Source organism: Phocoena sinus, chromosome 19 (genome assembly GCF_008692025.1).
Source record: "Phocoena sinus isolate mPhoSin1 chromosome 19, mPhoSin1.pri, whole genome shotgun sequence".
NCBI classification, from domain to species: domain Eukaryota; kingdom Metazoa; phylum Chordata; class Mammalia; order Artiodactyla; family Phocoenidae; genus Phocoena; species Phocoena sinus.
This window is the reverse complement of record NC_045781.1, coordinates 41,742,571-41,768,103: the sequence shown is the minus strand read 5'-3', so window position 1 is coordinate 41,768,103 and position 25,533 is coordinate 41,742,571. Positions and strand designations below refer to the sequence as shown.

General features: G+C 37.9%; 1 protein-coding gene across 1 annotated transcript in view; it reads right to left on the bottom strand.

Moving 5' to 3' along the window:
* Nucleotides 1-25,533, bottom strand: part of SNTB2 (syntrophin beta 2) — a 99,574-nt gene that overhangs the window by 50,967 nt on the left and 23,074 nt on the right. Inside the window, exon 2 of the mRNA XM_032612180.1 lies at nucleotides 5,599-5,812. Coding sequence (XP_032468071.1) covers nucleotides 5,599-5,812 — 214 coding nt within the window. The remainder of the gene's footprint in view (nucleotides 1-5,598; nucleotides 5,813-25,533) is intronic.

Genomic DNA, 25,533 nt, shown 5'->3' with positions numbered 1-25,533 from the left:
GTTAATATTAAGAAGACTGACACTACCAATGCTGGCCAAGGATGTGAAGCAATGGAAACTCTCACACACTGCTGGTGGGCATGTAAAATGGCACAACCACTCTGGAAAAAAGCCTGGCAGTTTTTTAAAAAACATTAAAAAAAACAACAACCAAAAAAAAAAAACCTAAACATACACCTACCCTTTCAGCCAGCAGTTTCACTCCTAAGAATTTATCCAAGAGAAATAAAAATGTATGCCCACAAGAGTTGTACAAAAATATTCATAGTAACTTTATTAATATTAGCTCCAAACTGGAAATAGCTCAGGTATCCGTGAATAGGAAAATGGATAAAGAAACTATGCTATATTCATAAAACATAACACTACTCAGCAATAAAAGAGAAAGAGTTATTGTTACATGCAACAAGAAGAATGAATCTCAAAATTCTTATGCTGAGCTAAATAATTCTATCACAAAAAGGTACATATGATATGACTACATTTACATGAAGTTTTAGAATAGCTGAAACAGATCTATGACAGCAAATCAGAACAGAGATAGCCTTGGAAGGTGGGAGAGGGAATTGACTGGGAAGGGGAAAAAGAAAACTTTCCAAGGTAACAGTAATGTCCTGTATCTTGATAGGCTTGGGTTACGTAATTTTAGGCATCTGTCAAAATTTAGGATTTGTGTATTTTATTGTATGCAAATATTGTCTCAAAAGAAAAAAGCTACAACAAAAACACTGAACTCTATATGCACGCTTGAGTAGAGAGAAATATTCTAATGTGTGCAATTCACTTTGAAATGCATCGAAGAAAATTAAGATGGATTGACGGATGGATAGGTGGGCCAATCCATGATAAAGTATATATAGTAAAATGTTAATGGTAGAATCTAGGTCATGGAAAAATGAGTGTTGACTATAAAATTCTTTCGACTTTGCTGTATGTTTGAAGATTTTCATAATAAATTGTTAGGGAAAAAATGATGATGGGAATCCACTTGCCTATGTAGGGCTTAAATACCAGATTCATAATTATTTTCCAGATTAGGGCACATCTAAGCCTATTCCTTGTCAGAGTTTTACCAAAGACTATGTGGAAGATTAAGATTTTCAAATAGAAATATGGTCAGTTATATAAGGCTGCAATGTGATAAATATCTTGGTGACAGATGTCCTGATGAAACTTATTTTTGCTGTTCCTAAATGAAGTGGTTTTCTCCATGGCTTTAAATGTTGCAGCTGTGTTACCTGTCATGACATTTCCTTTGACAGAGCTGAGATAAATTTAAGGATCAAAGAGCTCCAAGTGACTTTACAGATACTATCTTATTTATCCTTGAAGTAAAAGAACAGAGTTGAGCAAGCATTATTATGTCCATTTTACAGAAAGAAAAAAACAGGAGGACAGAGGAATTAAGGGACTTATTTAAGGTCAGAAGGACACCAACAGCACCTATAATAATAATATATTGAGAGCATACTATGCCAATTTTATAATTGTTCTCTTATTTAATCCTCATATAACCTTTCATTTTATACAGGAGGAAACCAAGGCTTATGAAAACAAATAGTTTGCCTAAAGTTACAAAGTGTATCACCCTAACTTCAGTCTAATTACTCAATGGCTCTGAACATTTTTTTCTACCAAGACACTTAGGATAGATGTTCACATTCCTGTGGGTATAACCAAAGTTAAGCATAATTTTGCCAGGTACCTGCAATTCTACTGCTTTTCTTTTTCTCTAGAAAGCACACTGGAATGCAAGTAAGAGTGACATAAGAATAACCTTGAATCTCTTCCAATTTATATTTTACAAAAAGCAGATCATTTGCAAATCTGGTATTTTTTTTTCTTTTTTTGGCCACGCCATGCAGCATGCTGGATCTTAGTTCCCCAACCAGGGATCGAACCCGTGCCCCCTGCACTGAGAGCACTGCACACGGAGTCTTAACCATGCGACCACCATGGAAGTTCCCAAATTTGCTATTTTAAGTAACTTTGGAAACGAATTACTTTGCAGCATTAAGCCTGATAATCTGCAAAAGCCTAACTCTTCTAAGACCTATCCTTGTAGAGTAATAAGTAGACTGATCATCTTACTGAAGAGCACGGTGTGATACAACTCTTATAGCCCAAACTGCCCTCTTCTGTTGTTTCTGAAAATCTACTTCAAACTTGACCATCCACCAAATGTCTTTAGCATATACGCTAAAGAGAATGCAGCCCCAAGTTTTAATAAAGGTCAAGGTTATTGAGCTCTAAAAGATGTCTTAGTGGATGATAAACTAGCACCACTTTCAGCAATACAGCCAAGTCATATCACCTTCCTCCTTCCTTCTCTCCCTCCCACAACCCCAGCGTGCTATAGAAATATATCAGCAGCACTACAGGTGCTGTAGACTGAATGTTTGTGTCCCTGCCTCAAATTCATGTTAAAATCCTAACCCCGGGGCTTCCCTGGTGGCGCAGTGGTTGAGAGTCTGTCTGCTGATGCAGGGGACACGGGTTCGTGCCCCGGTCCAGGAAGATCCCACGTGCCGCAGAGTGGCTAGGCCTGTGAGCCATGGCCACTGAGCCTGCGCGTCCAGAGCCTGTGCTCCGCAATGGGAGAGGCCACAACAGTGAGAGGCCCGTGTACCATAAAAAAAAAAAAAAAAATCCTAACTCCAAATGGGACAAAATTAGAAGATGGGGCCTCTGGGAGGCGATTAGATCGTAAGGGCAGAGCCCTCACAGATGGGATTAGTGCTCTCATGAGAGAGACCCCAAGGAGCTGTCTAGATTTCTCTGCCATGTGAGAATATAGCAAGAAAATGACCATCTATGAATCAGGAAGTGGGCCTTCGCCAGACACTAAATATGCCAGTGCCTTGATCTTAGACTTCCAAGGCTTTTCCCTAACTGTGAAAAGTAAATTTCTGTTGTTTATAAGCCACCCAGTTTATGGTATTTTGTTACAGCAGCCTGAACAGACTAAGACAACAATCTATTCTCATTCTCAGAAATGACTTATAGGGACTTTCCTGGTGGCACAGTGGTTAAGGATCCACCTGCCAATGCAGGGGACGTGGGTTTGAGCCTTGGTCCGGGAAGATCCCACATGCCGCGGAGCTACTAAGCCCATGTGCCACAACTACTGAGCCTGAGCTCTAGAGCCTGCGAGCAACAACTACTGAAGCCCACACGCCTAGAGCCTGTGCTCTGCAACAAGAGAAGCCACTGCAATGAGAAGCCCACACATTGCAACGAAGAGTAGGCCCCGCTCGCCGCAACTAGAGAAAGCCCGTGTGCAGCAAGACCTAAGGCAGCCAAAAATAAATAAATAAATTTATTTTTTAAAAAAGAAATGATTTATTACGAAGGGACTTAGCCTGAATACTTTCCTCTCAGCCTGACAATCAGTTGACAAATTTAATGTCTATTTGTTCTCTTTATCACATTGTAACTCTATTCTAATTCCTTCTCTATAGTCCTAACTACATAATTTTTTTTAAGTCCATGATTAACAGATCAAAGTCTCTACATAAATATATCTCATTTGAGAAAAAAATTTTAACTTGAATTTAAGAGGCAGAGTTGATTATTTACTTTAAAAATTAGATTTTTTTCTTTATTTTTATTGGAGCATAGTTGCTTTACAATGTTGTGTTAGTTTCTGCTGTACAACAAAGTGAATCAGCCACACATATACATATATCCCCTCTTCCTTGGATTTCCTTCCCACTTAGGTCACCACAGAGCACTGAGTAGAGTTCCCTGTGCTTTACAGTCTACTCTCATTAGTTATCTATTTCATACATAGTAGTGTTTATATGTGTCAATCCCAATCTCCCAATCTATCCCCCCCCGACCCTGGTATGCATAAGTACAAATTAGATTCTTACTGTATGAAAAAAAAAGCATTCCTTTAAAGATCAAGCTGTTCTGTATTTATATATGCTTCAATATACACACAATCTTTCACAAATAAACCTGTATATAACAAGAAGTAGTTTCTATGTCTTGAACTTTTAAAAGAAAGCAAATAAAAACAATACAAATGTATCAGAATGTAATTTTCAAAATATGTATACATGGGAATTACCTGGCTGTCCAGTGGTTAGGACTCTGCACTTTCACCTCTGAGGGCTCGAGTTCAATCCCTAGTCAGGAAACTAAGATCCCACAAGCTGCATGGCGTGGCCAAAATATATATATATGTATGTAAGTATGTATGTATACAAAGTTAGCAGTTAAGACTTTTTTTTTTTTTTTTTTCGGCGGTACGCAGGCCTCTCACTGTTGTGGCCTCTCCCATTGTGGAGCACAGGCTCTGGACGTGCAGGCTCAGCGGCCATGGCTCACGGGCCCAGCCGCTCTGCGGCATGTGGGATCCTCCTGGACCAGGGCACGAACCCGTGTCCCCTGCATCAGCAGGCGGATTCTCAACCACTGCACCACCAGGGAAGCCCAATTAAGACTTTTTAAGCTACTATTTCTTGAGAACCTACTATATGTTTGGCTCTATACAAAGGGCTTCATGTGTGTTATGCCATTTAATCTGCACACTGAGTTATTCTTTTTTTTTAATCACTGAGAATATGGAGGTTTATAGAGGTGAAGGAACTTGCTCAGAGCCTTCTTTGGAGCAGGTGACCTAGTTTGGATTCAAACCAAGGTCTGTGTGATTGCAGAGCTCAACTCTTTCCAGCATACACATAATATATTATAGAGCAGGAGCTTCCATTCCATGTCCCTATGGCCTAAAATGCCCAAGAAGGTCATTCAGCTTCTTGCTGTCTTCTGTGAACCATCCCATCCTGATTAGGCACCTGGCTGTGCATTCAGATCAGAGGAGACCATAAAAGCGAAAGTATATTATAAAAAGTTTGTCCTTAACTATGTCTTTGGACTACTTTCTTTATCTCTTTTTTTCCCCTGATCTCTAACCAGACACTAGCTTTACCAGTACCACGTCATGGCATTAATGAAGACAAAGTCATAGAACCCAAATGGTGATAGAACTAGGAGGGACATTAGAAATTATCCAATCCAATGCTCTCATTTCACAAATGAGGAAACTGAGGTCAAAAGAAGCTAACTTGCCACAGTCACGTTATTAGTTGATGCAGCCTGACCTATAATGAAGATCTCTGATTCTTTTTTCTTTTTTTTTAAGATCTCTGATTCTTTACACTAACCATAGTATAAGGAATTTCCTCCTAGGAGATATTTTTTTTAATTTCTTGGACAAGACTTTTTCTATTATTAAGTAATATTCATAATGAATAAACTAATAGTAACACACCAGAAAGGTTTAAAATGAAAAGTAGAAGCCTCTTCTTTCCTTCTACCTTCAAATCCCATTTCATTCCCCAGGCATAACCATCATTAAGCTTCTTGTGTGTTCATCCAAAATTGATCTATATATGTACATATATGTGTGAAGTAATTTAAATATGGAAGTACAAAAATGATTCTCTCATCTCAGACTGATGTTTTCCTCTATATAATTTAGTCAACAGTCATATTATTGCATAAAAATACGCAAAGGGAGAAAGTAATATTGCAACATATCTGTAAGTTTGCAAAGCTGTGAGTACAATGTTCTCCTTAGGTACAGCTCACCTGTTTTCCAGGTCCGGCATGCTTAGGTTTCTAGCAGCAAAGCACATTTTGAGAGGGATGACCTTCCTGTCCTTGGTGCTGTTCTGGTGTTTTGGAGAACCGGAGTCCTCACTGCCACTAAAGCTTGGTGACTGGGGAGCTGCACCTTCCCATGGCAGATCTGATACTAACGATGGCTTCTTGATATATGGCGTTACTTCTCGGATGAATTTAACTATGAACAAAAATCAAAGAAGAAGGTTAGTATTTTTGCTTCCTATGAAAAATAACAACGGAAATATATACATACACAAACTATCTGGCATGAAGTGAAAAAATACACGAAGTTAAAGAGCCAGCACACAGAATCTTAGGATCGGAGGGTGCTTTAAGAGCATGTAATCCAAATGATATAACACTACTCTATCCTAAAAACTTTAACTTCTGAGTCTTTGCATATTGTTGCTTCTGCTTAGGACTCCTTTCTCCCTTTGTTGGCCTGGCCAACTCTACTCAAGAGTCACCTCCTCAGCAGCCTTTCCTGTTCACTCTCTCCAGGGTATTACCATTACTCTTCTGTAGCAACTTCTAAGCACCCTGGGTTGTAATCCTCTGTTAATACTTCAGTTCCCTGCTGGCTGTGAGTTCCCCAAAGGCAGGGTTTACAATTTATTCAATCTTGGTGTCTAAAATCCAGACCAGTGCCTACTCAGTAAATGTTTGAATAAATGAGTGAAGGAAAAAATGAACAATTAAATAGCTGAATTATCTCAGTAGTTGGCCATCATGAATGAATCTGGATAGATTCAGTACCTCCTGAGACAGCCCCATCTAGCTTTAGACAACTCAACATTTAGAAACTTGAAACTTCCACCCATTGGTTTGCTGACTACAGAAGCCATATAGAACAAACTTAATCTCTTCCACATGAGAACCCTTCAGATATCTGAAGACTGAGATGATCTCTCTCTTTTCCAGACTAAGCTATGTATCTCTACTTCAATTCGATTCAACTCAGTCAACATTTTCAGCTACCTTCCAAGTATCAGGCATTAGGCTAGCCACTGAGAATACAAGAGCAACTTAGGTATGGACCCTGCCTTCAAAGAATGCCCAGTCTAGTAAGGGAGACGGCTTTGGAAACAAACCATTATAGCTTTGAAAAACAAGTACAAAAACATCGTCAAAAACAAGGTATTTCTATTAACGGTAGCCCCAAATTAAGATTTAGCGTTTAATATAGGCGAAATGTTTTTCTTTTAAGTTCAATTTTAAGACACATAAAATACTTCTTTTACCTCATTCATGACTGGCAACTACTATCATTTGAGGCACTGTGCTCTTATTTCAAAAACTAGATAAACTGAAGATTATTAAATCCTTTTTTAGTAAAATCTTAAAAAGCATTAAAATGTCAATAAATCGTTGAATGTAGATAAATCGGTCACCATTTCCTCTTCTAACATCAATATATGTTGTTACATCAGTAATCTACCTCCTCTAAAATTCCACTGTGGTAGGTCATTAGAGTAGTATCATGGGAACTGAAAAACTAGAAAGATATGATCATTATCAATGCTTATCAATGTCATAATAGCTAGTATTAATATTTTATAGCATTAGAAGCTTTACAAGCCTATGAAACTTTACTAAGAAATAGATTACTAAATCTAAAAAATAATCAGCTATGTTTCTAAAAACACAGCTAACAAGTCTTTAGAATATTGTTTCTTTTTCGAATAGGTAATACATGCATATAAAACAAAATTCAGGGTTTCCCTGGTGGCACAGTGGTTAAGAATCCACCTGCCAATGCAGGGGACAAGGGTTCGAGCCCTGGTCCAGGAAGATCCCACATGCCGAGGAGCAACTAAGCCTGTGCGCCACAACTACTGAGCCTGCGCTCTAGAGCCCGCGAGCCACAACTACTGAGCCTGCGTGCCACAACTACTGAAGCCTATGTGCCTAGAGCCTGTGTTCTGCAACAAGAGAAGCCACTGCAATGAGAAGCATGCGCACCACAGTGAAGAGTAGCCCCCGCTCACTGCAACTAGAAAAAGCCCACACGCAGCAACAAAGGCACAATGCAGCCAAAAATAAATTAAATAAATAAATTTTTTTAAAAAGAGAGAAAAAAACAAAATTCAACAAGTATAAAAGGTTTTATGATAAACAGTATGTATTTCTAGCAGCCCAATTCCCATCCCTGGAGGCAATTACTGTATGGTCTTCCAGCAACAGGCTAAGCATGTATGAAAATAGACACACATACGTGTGTATATACATAAATACACACAATGGTAGTATATTATGCTTACTGTTTCCACATCTTGCTTTTTTAACTTAGTAATATTGATGATAATCTTTTATAAGCATAGCATCCTACCACTCACTCTACATGATGTGGTGACAGAGAGGCCTTTGGAATCAGACCTTGTTCAAATACTAACTACTAACTGTGCTTGCTACTTCAGAGCTATGTGACCTCACTTGACAGTCCTGAAGTCCTCATCTACAAAATGGCAGTAACACTAAGCAAGTAAAAATTCTAGGCACATGCTAAACATTCAATAAATAGTAGGCGTCTTTCTTCTCCTTCCCTAATTTAAAAAGCTAGAAAAGTTAAAAATTTTAAACAGCAATCAGAAGAGGCAACATTATTTTCCTATAAGTTATTCAAGAAGATCTGCTGAAGTTAAGCATAATTCTAGAAAATATAATAATGCTAATGCCAACATTTAGAAAAAGTTTGTGTGTGTTTGTATGTGTGTGTGCTTTCTATGTATAGTTATAATATGTGTATTTCTAGGTGGAGAGAGTAAAAGCTAACTGCTTCAGGTCACCAAGGAGATTTTTTTCATCCTAGAAAAAACGAGCAGGGGTGCAACCAGTGTATCCTTTGAGCAGCTGACTCAAGCATTTCAATACATGCTTTAGTTTAGCTTTGTGCTTTCAAGAGAGAATTAGATCACAATAACTTTGGCAGAAATTCTTACAGTTTCTAGTCACTGCCAATGGCAGAGAGTTACTTTTTAAACATTTATGGCAGTATACTAACTTTTGGGCTACCAATTGGGGGAAACTAAAGACATTCTAAATGACTACTCCTGAATACTACAGTGGTTAGAAAAGCCTGCTTTATGATATACTCAGAAGCTCGTTTGATCACAGAGTAGCATCAGTGAGTTGATTACTACACATATTTAAATAAAATAGACATACACACATAGCCTATTGCATGGCCTTATTAAAAGAGCAATGAGTTTCACTTGAGTTGATGACAATGACACCCATACCCCCATCTAACTGGTTATCCATAATGGCTGGAGAACCATAAATAGACATCTGTTTCTAATTTACCTGAGATTCAGGAAAGGTGAAAAGTTAAGTGTGCTCTGAGTCCTGTTCTTAGACCTCCCCTGTTGCCACAGTGCATTAACCTGGATACCCGGCAGGATAAGCAAAGCCTCTACACCACTACATGGCATTCAGGTCAACTCAGAAACCGTGATATGGGGACCTCTCTGGTGGCGCAGTGGTTAAGAATCCGCCTGCCAATGCAGGGGACACGGGTTCGAGCCCTGGTCCGGGAAGATCCCGCATGTCGCGGAGCTACTAAGCCCGTGTGCCACAACTACTGAGCCTGCACTCTAGAGCCCGCAAGCCACAACTATTGAGCCTGCGCACCTAGAGTCCGTGCTCCGCAACAAGAGAAGCCACCGCAATGAGAAGCCTGTGCACCACAGTGAAAAGCAGCCCCCACTCGCCACAACTAGAGAAACCCTGCACACAGCAACGAAGACCCAAAGCAGTCAAAAAGAAATATAAATTAATAAAATAATAATAATAATGAAGGAAAAAACGTGATATGGGACTTCCCTGGTAGTCCAGTGGGCAAGACTCCGTGCTCCCAATTCAAGGGGCCCGAGTTCGATCCCTGATCGGGGAACTAGATCCCATGTGCTGCAACTAAGACCCAGTGCAGCCAAAATAAATAAATAAATAAATAAAATCTTTACATAAATTTAAATAAAAGAAACTGTGATATATTTCAGAGTTATTTCACTTTTCCTGATAGTTAAAGATCGTCCTCAAAATGCTTAAACTCTGATGTTTATGTATTTTAGGTGTTTAGTTGCTGAAGTTAATCTTTCTTCTACGCACTGCTCGCTCTTATTGAAAATGAAGGGGGTTCTCCCCCACCCTAAAATCATCACTATAATCCCTTCTCTTTAGTGACAACAAACATATACATGTACTGTACACACATCTGGAAAGACATCTACGAAGGTTTTCAGCAAAACATCAATAGTGCCTAGAAATATGCATAGGACTGCCTTTGATGAGCCCATATCATTTATACAAAAAACAAAAAACTTATTTAAGAAAGGAAGAAAATTTATTCCGAAAACTTGCTCAAACTTTAAACATGGAACCACCTTAAACTAAAACCTTGCTGAACCTTCTAAAACTATAATGCACGGGATAGGATCCAAGATCCAACTGATTCTTACTGAATTCCATGCTCTAATAAATAAGGTTACAGGGGTCCATGTATATTAACAAGGTACACTGCTATCCTGGTTTGGGGCATTAGGCAGCATCTGATTTTAAACTGATGCCATTTATGTGGCTTTTAAAAGCTTATCCAAAAGATACTTTACAGTGCAAAAGTAGCCTACGGCTATAAACACAAGTATTCTGGTAAATCGATCACCTTCCCTTATAAACATCAATCTCTCATATAATCATTATTTTCCTCTCTAATTTCTAATGCTTATCATTTTCTTATCTCTTCAAGTGACCTTTACTATGAGTTTAAGTGAAACTAAATGGATCAGACAATGTAAGGAGAATCGTGCCAATATTTCCCCTGCTTTTGCAAACGAGTTTGCTTCTGATCTATCTATCCTTAGGGTGGAAGAGCTGGCTTTTCATTTGTCTCACAAGTGAGTTAACGATGACATCACTGTTCAAGTATTCTCCCAAGAAGTTTCTCCTTGACCTCATCCCAAGCTCCTCCTCCAAATCAAGAATCTGATAGATGGCCACCAAAAGCATTAGGGAGGAATTACTTTATTTTTCGTAAAAAGCCTTTTACATTCTCAACTTGCAGGTGTCTTTCAGCTCAAGTCTCTTGCCATTTAGGGTCTGAGTAGGCTGCACAGTCTAGGTTTTGGTGATGTAAACCCTATACGTGTTCAGAGTGACTCTGGTTTCATTATACCTTTCCATTGTAAAGTATCAATAACATTGCACATTCTCTAATTTATTGAGCTCCTGCTATATGCCAGGAACTGTTTTGGGAACCAAGAATAATATATCCATGAACAAAACATGCAAAAATAAAAAAGGATAAATGTAATGAATAAGTAAATTATATTCTAAAAAAACAAAAACTTACATTCACATAAACTTATGTTTATATATGTTCACATATATGACTGTTTTTTTATCAGCTCTATTCCTAGTGCCCAAACTGGAAACAACCCAAATTTCCTTTAATGGGTGAATGGATAAATTGCAGTACAGCCAGGAACAGAATATTACTTGGCAATGAAAAGGAAAATGAGAGGCTTCCCTGGTGGCACAGTGGTTAAGAATCCGCCTGCCAATGCAGGGGACACAGGTTCGAGCCTTGGTCCGGGAAGATCCCACATGCCGTGGAGCAGATAAGCCCGAGAGCCACAGCTACTTAGCCCACGTGCCACAACTACAGAAGCCCACGTGCCTAGAGCCCATGCTCCTCAACAAGAGAAGCCACTGTAATGTGAAGCTCACGAACCGCAACAAAGAGTAGACTCCGCTTGCCGCAACTAGAGAAAGCCCATGCACAGCAACAAAGACCCAACGCAGCCAAAAATAAATTAAAAAATAAATAAAAATTTTTTTTTAAAAAAGGAAAATCAACTGAGCAACTTGGATGAATCTCAAAGGTATTATCCTGAGTAAAAGAAGCCAGTGTCAAAAGGTTACATACTGCATGATTCTATTACTGAAAAGACAAAACTGTATGAAGACAGGCATGGGGAAGGTGTGATGAGTTTTTTTTGAGTGTAGAACTAGCCTATATCCTTATTGTAGTGATGGTCACAAGAATTTACACATGGGTTAAAATTCACAGAAGTGTATACCATATGGGAGGGGAGCCAATTTTACTGCATAATTTAAAAATTAAAATTAAAATAAGTAAATTATTGGGGCTTCCCTGGTGGCGCAGTGGTTGAGAGCCTGCCTGCCGATGCAGGGGACATGGGTTCGTGCCCCGGTCCGGGAAGATCCCACATGCCGCGGAGCAGCTGGGCCTGTGAGCCATGGCCACTGAGCCTGCACATCCGGAGCCTGTGCTCCGCAACGGGAGAGGCCACAACAGTGAGAGGCCTACGTACCGCAAAAAAAAAAAAAAAAAAAAAAAGTAAATTATATAGTAAGTTATGAAAAATTAAGTGTTATGGAAAAGGGTAAACAGTAAGGGAAGGCAGATCAGAGTGCTGCAAGGGGGTCAATTTGCGACTGTAAACAGGGTGGTTAGGTGAGCCGCCTTATGAAGACATTTGAGAAATGACTTAAAGAAGGTGGGGAGTCAGTCAAGGGAATATTTGGGAGAAGCATTCCAGATGAGAGAAAAGTGTTAAATTAAGTAAGGCCAGTGTGACTAGCACAGGGTAATAGAGGGGGAAAGCGAGAAAAGAGGGACATAAGGGTAGAGGGAATGGGAGGCAGCTCATATAGGTCACTGTAAGGACTGTGGCTTTTATTCTGAATTGGGAAGCCATTGGGAGGTTTTAAGCTGAGCAGTGATATGATCTAACTTGTATTTTAATCATTCTAACTACTTTGTTGAAAATAGAGTGAAAGAGGGTAAGGGCAGAAGCAGGAAGACCAATTGGGAGGTTATTAGAGGTGAGAGATTATGGTAGTTAGACCAGGGTGATAGGAGTGGAGGTGAGAAGGGTCAGATTCTCTACTGAAGGTAGATCTACTCAGATGCCCTGATAGACTGGAGAAGGGGGGTTGACTTATCCTTAGGGTGGATAAGGGGGCTGGGGAGAAGAGAAGGAAGAGCAAAAGGGACAGGAGACCCACGAGAGACAAGTCTTCCATAGAAATACCAGCCTAAATTATTACCAAGTTTACCCAAACTGGAAAATGCCTTGTCTTGATCTTACTCTCCCTGACTTGGTTCCTTCCTCTCTTTACCGCTCCTTGAAAATAAAAACTTTATGCCTGCTGTTTCTATTTTCTCCTTTTGCTCCTTAATCTCTTCTGAATAAAACTGCATTCTAAAGACTAGCTCATGTTTTCTTACTCACCCAATCTAAAGGCCCTTTTTCTCAATCCCTATTCTTGCCCATTCCAACATATGACAATACACTCTATCAACTGTTTTTACTCCTCCTTTCTGGCCATTTATTTTCTAATGCCTGCTTCCTCCTCCTAGCCATACAGTGTATCTGTTCCCCAAGGCTCTGATTTTAGCACTTTCTGCTCACTTTATCCTCTACTCTCTAGCAACTTTTTAAAAAAAATATTTATTTATTTGGCTGCACCGCGTCTTATTTGTGGCAGGCAGGCTCTTCAGTTGCGGCTCCAGGTCTCTTTAGGTGCGGCATGTGGGCTCCTTAGTTGTGGCATGTAAACTCCCGGTTGCGGCATGCATGTGGGATCTAGCTCCTTGACCTGGGATCGAACCCGGGCCCCCTGCATTGGGAGTGTGGAGTCCTATCCATTGTGCCACCAGGGAAGTCCCTCTCTAGCAACTTTCAGTGCTGGATCTTTAGATTTAACATACATCTCGAGAACCAATTTCACTTGTTGGCCCTGATTTCTTTCACCAGAGTGCTGCCCTAACCCTTCAAACTTAACATATGCCCATGTGAACCGATGTTCATTATCTTTAATCTCCTCCTGTGTGCATTGCTTTAGTTATTAGCATTAGCAGCACCATTTTCCTAGCCACACAGTGGCTAAAACAGTAGTGTAGCAAGTCTGGTATAAAGCCCAATAATCTGAATTTTATTAAAGCTCCCCCAGGTGGTTGATTCTCATGCCCATGATGCTTTGGGAACCACTTCTCTAAACCTTTGTAGACTCCTCCCTCTCCCTAGCCCCCACATCCAATCAAGTGCCAAATGATCTCATCCCACCTCTGCAATTTTTCTCTAATCTACCTACTTCCCTCAATTCCCACTACCGACATGCTCTGGATCACCCAAACCATTGTAATGGCCCCACTTTTTTTGGTAATTGTGGTAAAATACATATAACATAAAATTTACCATTTTAACTTTTTTACGTGTACAGTTCAGTGGCATCAAGTACTTTCACACTGTTGCGCAACCATCACCTCCATCCATCTCCAGAACTTCTTCATCTTCCCATACTGAAACTCGGTACCCTTTAAACAATAACTCCCCATTCCCTTTCCCCCAGCCCCTGGCAACCACCATTTTACCTTCTGCTGGCCTTATCCTTTCCCCTCAGATAATTACACTGGCAAATACTGAAAAGAAAATGAAAACAAATATAAAAAATTCCTGACTCTACCCCATCTCCTTCCACATGTTTTAGTCCTTTACTTAACATGGTAACATACATCTTCCCATGTTAAACAAACTCTTCATAAGCATCATTTAAAAATAGCTATAGAGCATTCCATCGTGTTTACCATAATTTATTTAGGCGTTCCCTAATTTATTGGGCACTTACTTTAAATAATGCTATAATAAATATATTTTTCAGGAGAGAAATTACTGTGTCAAAGGAATATTTAAGACTCATGATAAATATTGCAAATTTCTCCCCAAAAGGATTATACCATTTTATACTCCCACCAGCAGTATATGAGCATGTCCACGTCAGTAGACTTGTCAACAGGAAGTTATCTTATTTAAAACAATCTTCGCTATTTTAATGGGTGAAAAATGGTATGTATATATGGCAACCCAATCTTGATCTGCTTCAACAAATACAGGATGTTATTATTTTCTTCTCTTTAAAAGCAGGAAATTCATGTCTCTACACTTTTTTGTCTGAAGACACGGGAGGAGTGATTTGTGAGTTATGACAGTGAGGAGTTACAGAACGATCACCAGAACCTTAAATCTAACACAGATTTGAGCAATACTTCTTTGGATTTGCTGTACTAGCATTTCCAAAGTCATACTTAATTTCCCATTATTGCCTTATCATTTAACTCTGTGAAGTTAGCTCCTTTTTTCTTGCTGGTCATCAGGAGGAAAAAATCCCCAGCAAAGAAACCAAGCATGTCCTCAGAAGCTGTACATGTGCTTATGTGATTTCAATGTTCTGCTTTTTTTTTTTTTTTTTTTTTGGTACGTGGGCCTCTCACTGTTGTGGCCTCTCCCGTTGCGGAGCACAGGCTCTGGACGCGCAGGCTCAGCGGCCATGGCTCACGGGCCTAGCCACTCCGCAGCATGTGGGATCTTCCCGGACCTGGACACGAACCCGTGTCCCCTGCATCGGCAGGCGGACTCTCAACCACTGCGCCACCAGGGAAGCCCCAATGTTCTGCTTTAAAAAAGTAACTATAGTTTGTGCTTGTCCTGAGATTTTCAGATCACTTCATTACCCATCTTTCCTTCTCCACGTCACTCCAAGGCCTGTCCAAGTCAATAAAAGTAGGAGATATATTCTTTCTGAGGATCTCAAATTACTACCAAGATGACATGGAGAATTCAAGTTTCCTTTTAAACCTCTTAGCTACAGTGGAATAAATCCAAACAAACCAGAAATAAGGTATCTCTGAAATTTGTCCCCAGCAATTAAAATTTCAGGATTTTAAAATTATGGCCCTTTATAATAAATTTATGCAAACTGGCAAAAAAAGATATTTTTTTGGCCTCAATCAAATTCCAACATGGATATCTATTACTTTTATTCAAAAGTATTAGCTTTCACGCTTTTATGTATTCAAACATAGAACAAACTAGATTGAAATAATTTGGGTCTTTGGACTCTTTACTGTGTAATTTCTCCTTGGTAGTCTTCTTCAACTACTAATCTTATATGGTAAAACCAGTTGTGGGTCATTTATAAAGTAAATATTTAAAAAATGAATTTAAAGTGATTTTCTTTGGAATATTTCTTCAAACTGCAAAAGAATATGCAAGCTTTTCAATTTTTTATTAAAAAATAGTTTAAACACCTTAGGTTTGCATTTTTAAATGTTTTTGTAAGGAAGACAGCTACCGGCAGATTTCCCCGTGGAAACTGCTAAATAGTTAAGTATGTGTGTTTAGAATCCTTTATATAACTAACCCATAAACAGGAGACACTGCATTTGAAAAATTACTTCAAATTACATATTTTTCTTTTCCTTTTGGTGTTGAGATTTGTATTTATTTCCTATGACAGATCTCTGTTTTTATAAGTCAATTCTACTTTTAGTACTTCTCTCTCCCCTGAAAGGAAGTACTGCTTTATGTGAAACAATGGTCCAATCTGTTTCATACCCTTCTTGCTTACTTCAAAACATACAAAGCAGAGAACTGCTGACAACAATAGAAAAGTCTTGACCATCTATAGGATTAAAAAAAATAGAAAGATAAAGACTTTAATTTCATTTTCACTAGAGTAGAGGCAATGAGAAAGGCAATTTGCATAAGGCTGGTTAGGAATAATTTATATTGCTTCTTAGTCTCCTGCTGAAATATGAAAGCAGAGGCTAGTTTTGCTTGGTTGTTTTTTTAATAAACCCTATCAGATTCTTAAAAACATCGTAAAATGACTCAAACTCTATAAAACCAAAGGTAAAACTAAGGGTACCAGAGTTGCTAAGTGAAAAAAGTAAGCTCTCAGTTTTATGTTTTAAAAAATTATATATACATTTGTATGTTCATAAAGTACTTAAGAAAAATATGCCAATTCACACCAGGGCATGGAAGCAACCTAAGTGTCCATCGACAGATGAATTGATAAAGAAGCTGGGGCACATATATACAACGGAATATTACTCAACCATAAAAAGAAACAAAATTGAGTTATTTGTAGTGAGGTGGATGGACCTAGAGTCTGTCATACAAAGTGAAGTAAGTCAGAAAGAGAAAAACAAATACCATATGCTAACACATATATATGGAATCTAAAAAAAAAAAAAAGTTCAGAAGAACCTAGGGGCAGGACAGGAGTAAAGACGCAGACGTAGAGAATGGACTTGAGGACACAGGGAGGGAGAATGGTAAGCTGGGATGAAGTGAGAGAGTGGCATGGACATATATACACTACCAAATGTAAAACAGATAGCTAGTGGGAAGCAGCCGCATAGCACAGGGAGATCAGCTCGGTACTTTGTGACCACCTAGAGGGGTGGGATAGGGAGGGTGGGAGGGAGATGCAAGAGGGAGGAGATATGGGGATATATGTATATGTATGGCTGATTCACTTTGTTATAAAGCAGAAACTAACACACCACTGTAAAGCAATTATACGCCAATAAAGATGTTAAAAAAAGTAAACAAACAAAAAATGCCAATTCGCTAATAATGGTTATATCTACATTGCAATTACAGTGACTTCTATTTTTGAAGTTAACTATTTCTACAATGTTTGAACTTTTAAATAATAAGCATATGTTCTATTAAATAATAATATTAATTTTAAATATATGCCATCAAATAACAAAGAAAAACATAGATTAGAACATAATTTCAGAAAAAGATTCAATAGCAGAAACAACGACAATGGGGGAAAAGTCACTATTCAATAAATGCTGAAAGAACAGTGGGGTATCAGTGTGCAACTGTCTTATATCTGTATCTCACACCCTACAATGCATTTGCTAACCTACAGTTGATGCCCTTTGGATAATTTTCGTAAAATCACTGAAGTGTTAATACAGAGCAACAAATTTTAAAGTCAAATGAATCTCAGTTCAGGTCTTGATATTACCATTTAACTTTTGAGAGGTTTGAAACACATAATTTACTTGTCTGAGCCTCAGTTTCCACATTTGTTAAACATTGAATACCACCTTCAGATGGCTGTTGTGGGAATTAAATGAGATAATGTATGAAAAGTGCCTAGGCCTGTGTTTGAGTGTTGGAAGTACTGAATATCAGTGCGTATTTGAGTGTACAATTAATACAATATACTCTGGACAAAGTAGAGTAGAGTAGACAGAGGCTAAGATATGAAATTAAATAGACCAAATTTGAATTTCAGTTCTGTTAATTATAAACTTAATGATTTGGACAAATAATTTAACTTTTCAATCTCAATTTCTAATCCACAAAACTCTAATACTAACCCTAATACCAACTGTCCTGAATAACTGAGAGGATTAAATAAGATTAACTGATAAAATAAAAGTAAACTGGTTAAGAGAGCCTGGAAGATAGCAGGCATTAAACATACATAATCTACAGAATGGGATCATTATGCAACATCAAAGAATATCTGCAAAGGGTTATCTCCAGAAAGACAGCAAGTCAATTGCTCTTTGTCTCCCCTTTCACAAAAAGACCAATTTTTGACAGCACATAGCCTTCCTCATTTATATTTCTGTAACATTCCACATATCACTATTAAGGCACTTCTCATATGTCACAGTTTCTGTTTTGCCCATCTTTTCCATTTGACCAAGGGTCTTTGAAGGGATTAAAAGTCAAGACCACAAAAGTCAACGATAATTACAACACATCACTTCTATACTGCTTATCTATCCATGGTTCTTCACTTTTTCTAGTCACTCCTCAGAACTGTGTTGCAGTCTGTGCAGGGCTATTTAAGGTCCTGAATACATTCTCCTGCACATTCATGAGGCAAAATTCTTATATTTTTCTAGCACACACACAATCTTTCTATGACTCTGGCTTGACATTACATTTGCTTCCAACCTTTCAGAGCAAGTTTTATCCCACTCCACGTGACATCACTATAACAATATGTATACTTAGTTTTAGCACATATGAATGTTACACACTGGCCAAAATTTGGCTGTATAAAGTGTTTATAGCGGAAATCACTAACATATAGAAGATGAACTGTAAATATTGGTTGGATGAATTATGAAAAATTCTGTCACAAATATAGACATATTTTGTAATCCTAATTTCCCTGTCCTGGGGAGATCATGAGAAATATTTATGGCATGGGTAAAAAAATCTAGTTAAAAACTGCTGCTAATAGGTCTAGATTAAGGATTTTTGCAGATATTTGAATAAAGGGCCTGTGTTCAACACCATCATCTGCTTTTTTTTTTTTTTTTTTTGTTTTTTTTTTTTCATCATCTGCTTTTTGAATAATATGTGGGACCTGGTCACTCTCACCATAGACTGAAGGTTATCACATAAATCGTATATGAATGATCTTTGTTGAGGTTCTCTTCAGCTAAATTTGTTATTAGAACATATCTGTCATTAGAACAAAATTCTATTTAATAAACTATTATCTACTTAAATACTTGGTTTATGGATGAGCAGTTTGCTCTTACAGTGACATAAAAATTTAATCTTATTATAAGGAGTCAATAATGGATTAAAACAGTTCTTCTATAGGTAAAGAAAATCCTTGTCTCACAAATCCAATGTATATACTTTTATCTATTCCTGACATAAATGATAGGAAACAATTTTTTACTCTTAAAGAAAACTGTAATGTTTCTCCCTCTTCAATAACAAAGAACTCTCTCCTATATGCAAAGCAAGTAGGATATTTAAAAAGTTTAATATACAGACTGTGTCCTCAAGTTGTTCAGTTGAGATGGAAAAGGAAGATATGTACACTCCCCCCCCAAAAAAGACCAATTAATAAAGGAGAAACGACAAAAGGTAATATGTGATAAATGCTATAAAAGTATAAATAAAATGTTACACGTAATTGGATGTAACAACAGCAGACAAAATGAAATAAATGAAAAATACTTAATAAAAACACTAATAATGTTTTTCCACTAGACCAAAAAAAAAAAAAAAAATTCTAGCAGTTTAAGCACAAGGAACTCCTTATCTGTTGCAAAGTGGATGTCCCGGACTAGCTGGATACACCGGATGGTTTGTTTTAGATCAGCACTCCAAGTGATAAACTATAGACGGAAACAGAATATTAACCCAGCACAATAGCTGTGTTCAAGGGGTCAACAAGCACTCCATCCTGAACATCCAGTCAGTTACCACTGGGGAACAAGAATACCATCCAAGTTTCCCTCTCTTTAAACACTTTGTAATTTTTCTTACTGTACAAAAGAACTGCTATTAGTAACTGCCAAGCTTTTGTTGTTACTAGGGATTTTCTGACCAGATTGGCAGAATTAACTGAGTTCAGGAAGAGGAGAAAAGACAAAGATGTGTTCATGTTCTTTCCCTCCTCATTCTTATATAACACATGACTAAGGAGTTCAGCTGTAGTGGACTGAGAATTGTCAGAGTGCACAGAAACCAACTACTGTACTGAATGTTAAGCAACAGTGTAATGAAATGCACTGGTCAACCCACAAACAAATTACTGTTTTCACTTATAATTTGTTTTATTACTTTTTAAAATTAAGAGGTAATTTTTAAAAAGCTGGAACAATTTGAACAACAAAAAAATAATAGTGGTATGGCATTATAAATATCCACGAGTCCACACTGATATAAATAATTGAATAAATAAATAAATGGGAGAGATGGAACAGCTCTTATAGAAGAATTCCAATTAGGGGATTCCCTGGCGGTCCAGTGGTTAGGACTCTGCGTTCTCACCGCGGAGGACCGAGGTTCAATCCCTGGTCTGAGAACTAAAATCCCACAAGCCATGCGGTGCAGCCAAAAAACCAAAAAGAAGCATTCCAATTAGTAAGTGTCATGGGACTTTCCTGGTGGCACAGTGGTTAAGAATCCGCCTGCCAATGCAGGGAACATGGGTTCGATCCCTGGTCCGGGAAGATCCCACATGCTGCGGAGCAACTAAGCCTGCGAGCCACGACTACTGAGCCCGCATGCCATAACTACTGAAGCCCGCACACTCTAGGGCCCTTGTGCCACAACTACTAAGCCCACGTGCTGCAATTACTGAAGCCCGTGTGCCTAGAGCCCATGCTCCACAACAAGAGAAGCCCGTGCACTGCAATGAAGAGTAGCCCCCGCTAGCCCCAACTAGAGAAAGCCCGTGTGCAGCAACGAAGACCCAACGCAGCCAAAAATAAATTAAAAACTTAAAAATAATAATATGTTTGACTGTACGTAATTTTAAAAAAGTATCAAAGGAATGAGAAAAAGAGAAAATCATCATTAGAACACTACAATAATAACTGTTGCAGGCCAGACCCACTGACAAATGCTAAAATTAGTGAAAAGTTTAAAGAATAAAGGGTGAAAGTTTAAATAGTTATAGGATACCTGCAGTCTCAACAAATCTCCCGCAAGATATTTATTAATTACAAAAGGGAAAATAGTAACTTTATGTGGAGAAATTCAACAGTAATCAGGTTTACATCACTAGTATTAAGACATATTGATGTCATGCACACTACCCTCCCATATATACTGAGAAGGATATATCACTTCTGTAGTATTCTTGCTCAAAAAAATACATAAGCTCTGTGTATTCATGATAAACCAAGAGATAAATCCAAATTGATAGACATTTTGCAAAATGATTCAAATGTTTCAAAATCGATTACCACAACAAGGTTAGTTAACACATCCATCACTTCATATAATTGCAATTTTTTGTGTGTGGTGAGAACAGTTAAGATCTATTCTCTTTGCAACTTTCAAGTATATAATACAGTATTGTTAACTATAGTTACCAGGTTGAATATTAGATCCCCAGAACTTATTCATCTTATAACCAGAAGTTTGTACTCTTTGACAAACACCTTTCCATCTCCCCTGCTCACTTTTACTTTTACTTCATTCTTAACGAGTCAGAGTAAATTTGAGAGGTCAGAATAATGACAAAACCAAAGAACAGTGTCATTCTAGAGGTATCTACATTTAATCCCAAAATTCCAAGACAAATATTCTTGTCAAATAATATTAAGTAATATTATAGAGCAGCTTTGGATACGTGAAAATTTGCCCTTGCAATTGACAGCCAATTTGTGTCAATATTAGCTTCCTATAATCAGTAAGAGTGCTTATCGTGAGATTATATTTATCTTCATGCATGTTAAATCCACCTCTCTCCTGGAGACTATTCTAGGAAAGGAGAAAGGTTCACCAGTGTAGTAAGTACATTTGAATCATAGAGCTAGAGTCAATATAGCCTTAAAAATTATCATATTTGAGATTAATGAAATAGCTATCAATTTCAAGTGTATTATATTTGGCCCCCTATACACACACGAAGCCATCCAGAGTGTCCTGTGAACAAATATTAACCTAAAAATAGCTAACTTACAAAATTTCAGAGATAGAGGAGACCTTAGTGATAATTTTGCACAAACTGTTCATTTTTAAAGATGCTAAACTGAAACCCTATGAAAAATGAGGCTCAAAGAAATCAGAAAACTTCTTGCAAATCATAGTCTGTGGCAAAGCCATGGCTAAAAACCCATGTCATCTTTTCCTGAATACATCCTTAACTTTCAGTTAGGTTTTTGAGATAGTGGAAAATCATAAAACACTATTTGTATAGATTACTCAGCCACCAGTACAAATGAGTCAACACTCAAACTTGCTCACTGGGTCTGTATATTTAAAAAATGGAGTAATCAGGTCTTATCTAAGATTAACATGATAATCTCATGTGTGTGAGAGCAAGTGAGCACTTCAATTCACGTTTCAAGAATGGGAAAAAAGAAAAAGGGCAAAATACGATGCTGGCTAACAATCTCACAGAAGGGTACATTTTATTACTATTACTTTGCCATTAGCATATTTTAAAAACGCAGGTCAGAGTCCTTTCACCCTGTGGTAATTCACTTTTTCTATATCAGACACAAGACTTTAAAATTAATAATCAGGGATCAATATTTAACTCCCTAGCCTGCCCACACTGAAAGCAAATGGTGTTCTCTGAGCCCTCAGTAGCACAGAGGAGACTGAACAGTCAGAACCATTGTTTCCTTCCCTGCCGTGGGCATGGCAGCAATGGCATGGGGACAGGGTGGTTGGAAAAGTGGCACGGTAGCCCCAGCCAAGTTAAAACTAAATAAAAAGCTAAGATAAGAATACTATTTTTCTAAAGAAAGTTATTACTTTTTGGAAGAGACTGTGCTTCTGTGTCCATCCATTCAGAACTTACATCCATACTCGTGGCTTAATTCCATTTCTTTGCATTTGTTTCTTTATATATAAAATCATAAAACCTATCCTTAGGGGGTTATTGTGAAGATTAAATAAAGTATGGAAAAGGATTTTAGAAATTACAAAAGCCATACAAATTTGAAACATTACTATTATGACCTAATACAGAACCTAACAATCATTTTCACCAGTTTCAGAAATTAACACAGCACGTGGCAAAAAGCACGGGCTCAATAAGCGTTTGTTAAATGAATTAGTGTACAAAGTGGTTAAGACTTCCTCCCAAGGAGCATTACCATATAACGTAATGGATTACATGAGGTGGGAATTCAGAAAAATGACCACTGTGCCTTTCTGAGTCTGACCTAAACATGGTGGAGAACTACTATGAGGGTTAATGAGATAAAGCTCACAGAGCAGACCAGGGGTCTTAGGAAACAGGCTCCTCTCAGCACCACCATCCCTGAATGATGAATAATGTACATCCCATGTCTTCAAGAAGCTCTAGAGGACACAAATATTCAATCACCTTCCTCACTACTCATTTAATGGTCAAAAACAGAGTTAAGTGTTTTGTTTTATGTGTATAATTTCATTTAACCTCATAATAACCCTATGAGATAGGTACATTATTACTCCCATTTTACAAATGGGGAAACTGAGGTCTAAGAGAAAACTCTTGCCATGTGCTACTCTGCCATTAAATAGCAAAAAGAAAGACCAACCATGTAAATACTACTATTATTTTACCAATGAATAAATAATTACAACTCAGTATGTTAAGCACTATTACAGAACTATATGTAGAATGTATTATACAAAGTAATAGGAGACTTGATCACTGAAAGATAGCAGAAGTGCCCCAGGCAGACAAGGTGGAAGTGAGCATGCCTGGCTGGGGTTATAGCATAAAGTCGAGGACACGAAACATTCAGAGAAAAGTAAGTAGTTAGGAAAGGTCAGAGTGCAGAGTTCAATGTGAAAAGCTGTGATCTGTTCTCGAAAGGTTGTTGGTATTTAGTTAAGGGTTATCAGATATCATGAAAGGTAGCCCTGGCTGTTATGGATTATTCCTCCTTAAAGAGCTACCAAGGTAATTATACAAAAGAAAAGAAGTACTCTAAAAACTGTAAGACTTTTCCCCTCAAAGCAGGGCTTGAGATCACTACTGAAACACAGATCACAAACTTCATAAGATAATGGATAAACGTATATTTTTTAAAAATTGAGTTAAAGAAAGGATACAACATAGATCTCGCTCATGCACTATACACATCACTTGCGTTGTGAATAGGACATTAGTATAAGCTGTGTGCTACAGAGCTCCTGCCGTCAAGTAGTAAAATGTAATCAGGTCAAAGGGTTGTCTGTTTGCACTCCAAAGATACCTGCACAGGATATCTCAAATTTGGCCCTAGCCTAATCTACGAACCTATGTAAAAAAATAACAAAAGCCACATAGGAAACCTTTTTCAGTGCAACTTGTTTCTTTCTTTATTTCAAGTTTATACTGAAGAGTAGCTAAAGAATGATTTAACAGCATTAGGATCTTTACATTTGAAATGGTTAATTAAACAACCTTAAAAAAATACACATACACACACACAACTATTGTTGACATTTATACTTAAGAAAACAGAAGTTGTTTCTCTCCAAAGTATCCCAGAATATTCTCCTAAGCACTGGTCCAATGAATGTAAGATTTCTTTTTTTTTCTTCTTCGTCTTTTCATTGCTTTAAAACAACTTAACCTTTATTTTAGTTTATTATTTATTTATTTGTTTTGGCTGCACCACACAGCATGAGGGATCTTAGTTCCCTGACCAGGGATGGAACCCACGTCCCCTGCAGTGGAAATACGGAGTGAGTCTTAACCACTGGACTGCCAGGTAAGTCCAACCTTTATTTTTTTATTACAAAAGTACTCTGTAAATATTTTACTATTATAGAAGCACATAACATAGTAGATGAGAGGGCTCTGTGAAACCTCCCTAAACAGAATCATGTCTAGGGAAAGGTGGAATCTTTAATTTTATATATTTTCCTATTGATTAGGTTTTTAAAGTATTTGATTATTTTGTGATAAAAATCTATTGAAAATAATTAAATAGGGCTTCCCTGGTGGCGCAGTGGTTGAGGGTCTGCCTACCGATGCAGGGGACATGGGTTCGTGCCCCAGTCCAGGAAGATCCCACATGCCGCAGAGCAGCTGGGCCCGTGAGTCATGGCCCCTGAGCCTGCGAGTCCGGAGCCTGTGCTCCACAACGGGAGAGGCCACAACAGTGACAGGCCCGCGTACTGAAAAAAAAAAAAAAAAAAATTAAATAATAAAAGTGCAGCCCCTTTCTAATTAACAAATGCTTACAGAAGACATTTTTCTGTAGAGAAATTGGAGATTAATTACCTACATTTTGCCCAAATAGTATTACTTACTGGAGACATGAGTAATAATGATTGCTAAGCAAAAAGTTAAAAGGTAGGAGCCAAGAGTGGCTTCCCACACTCCCAACACTCCCTAATGAGCATAGTTTAAATGGTTGCATTTAAGTATTTTTAAGAATCATTATTAAAAACTTCAATTTTATTTGAGGAAAAGTCATTATCCCACCTTTTCCTCTCTTAAATTCACCTAAAGTTACTAGAACCTTAAAATTCTTTTGGGTGGATCACTAGGGAACCATGTATGTAAAATCTGAAAGAAGTAGGCTGGAAATGCTAAATACTGAGAAGAGGAAATGGGAAGGAAAATATTATCCAATTAAAA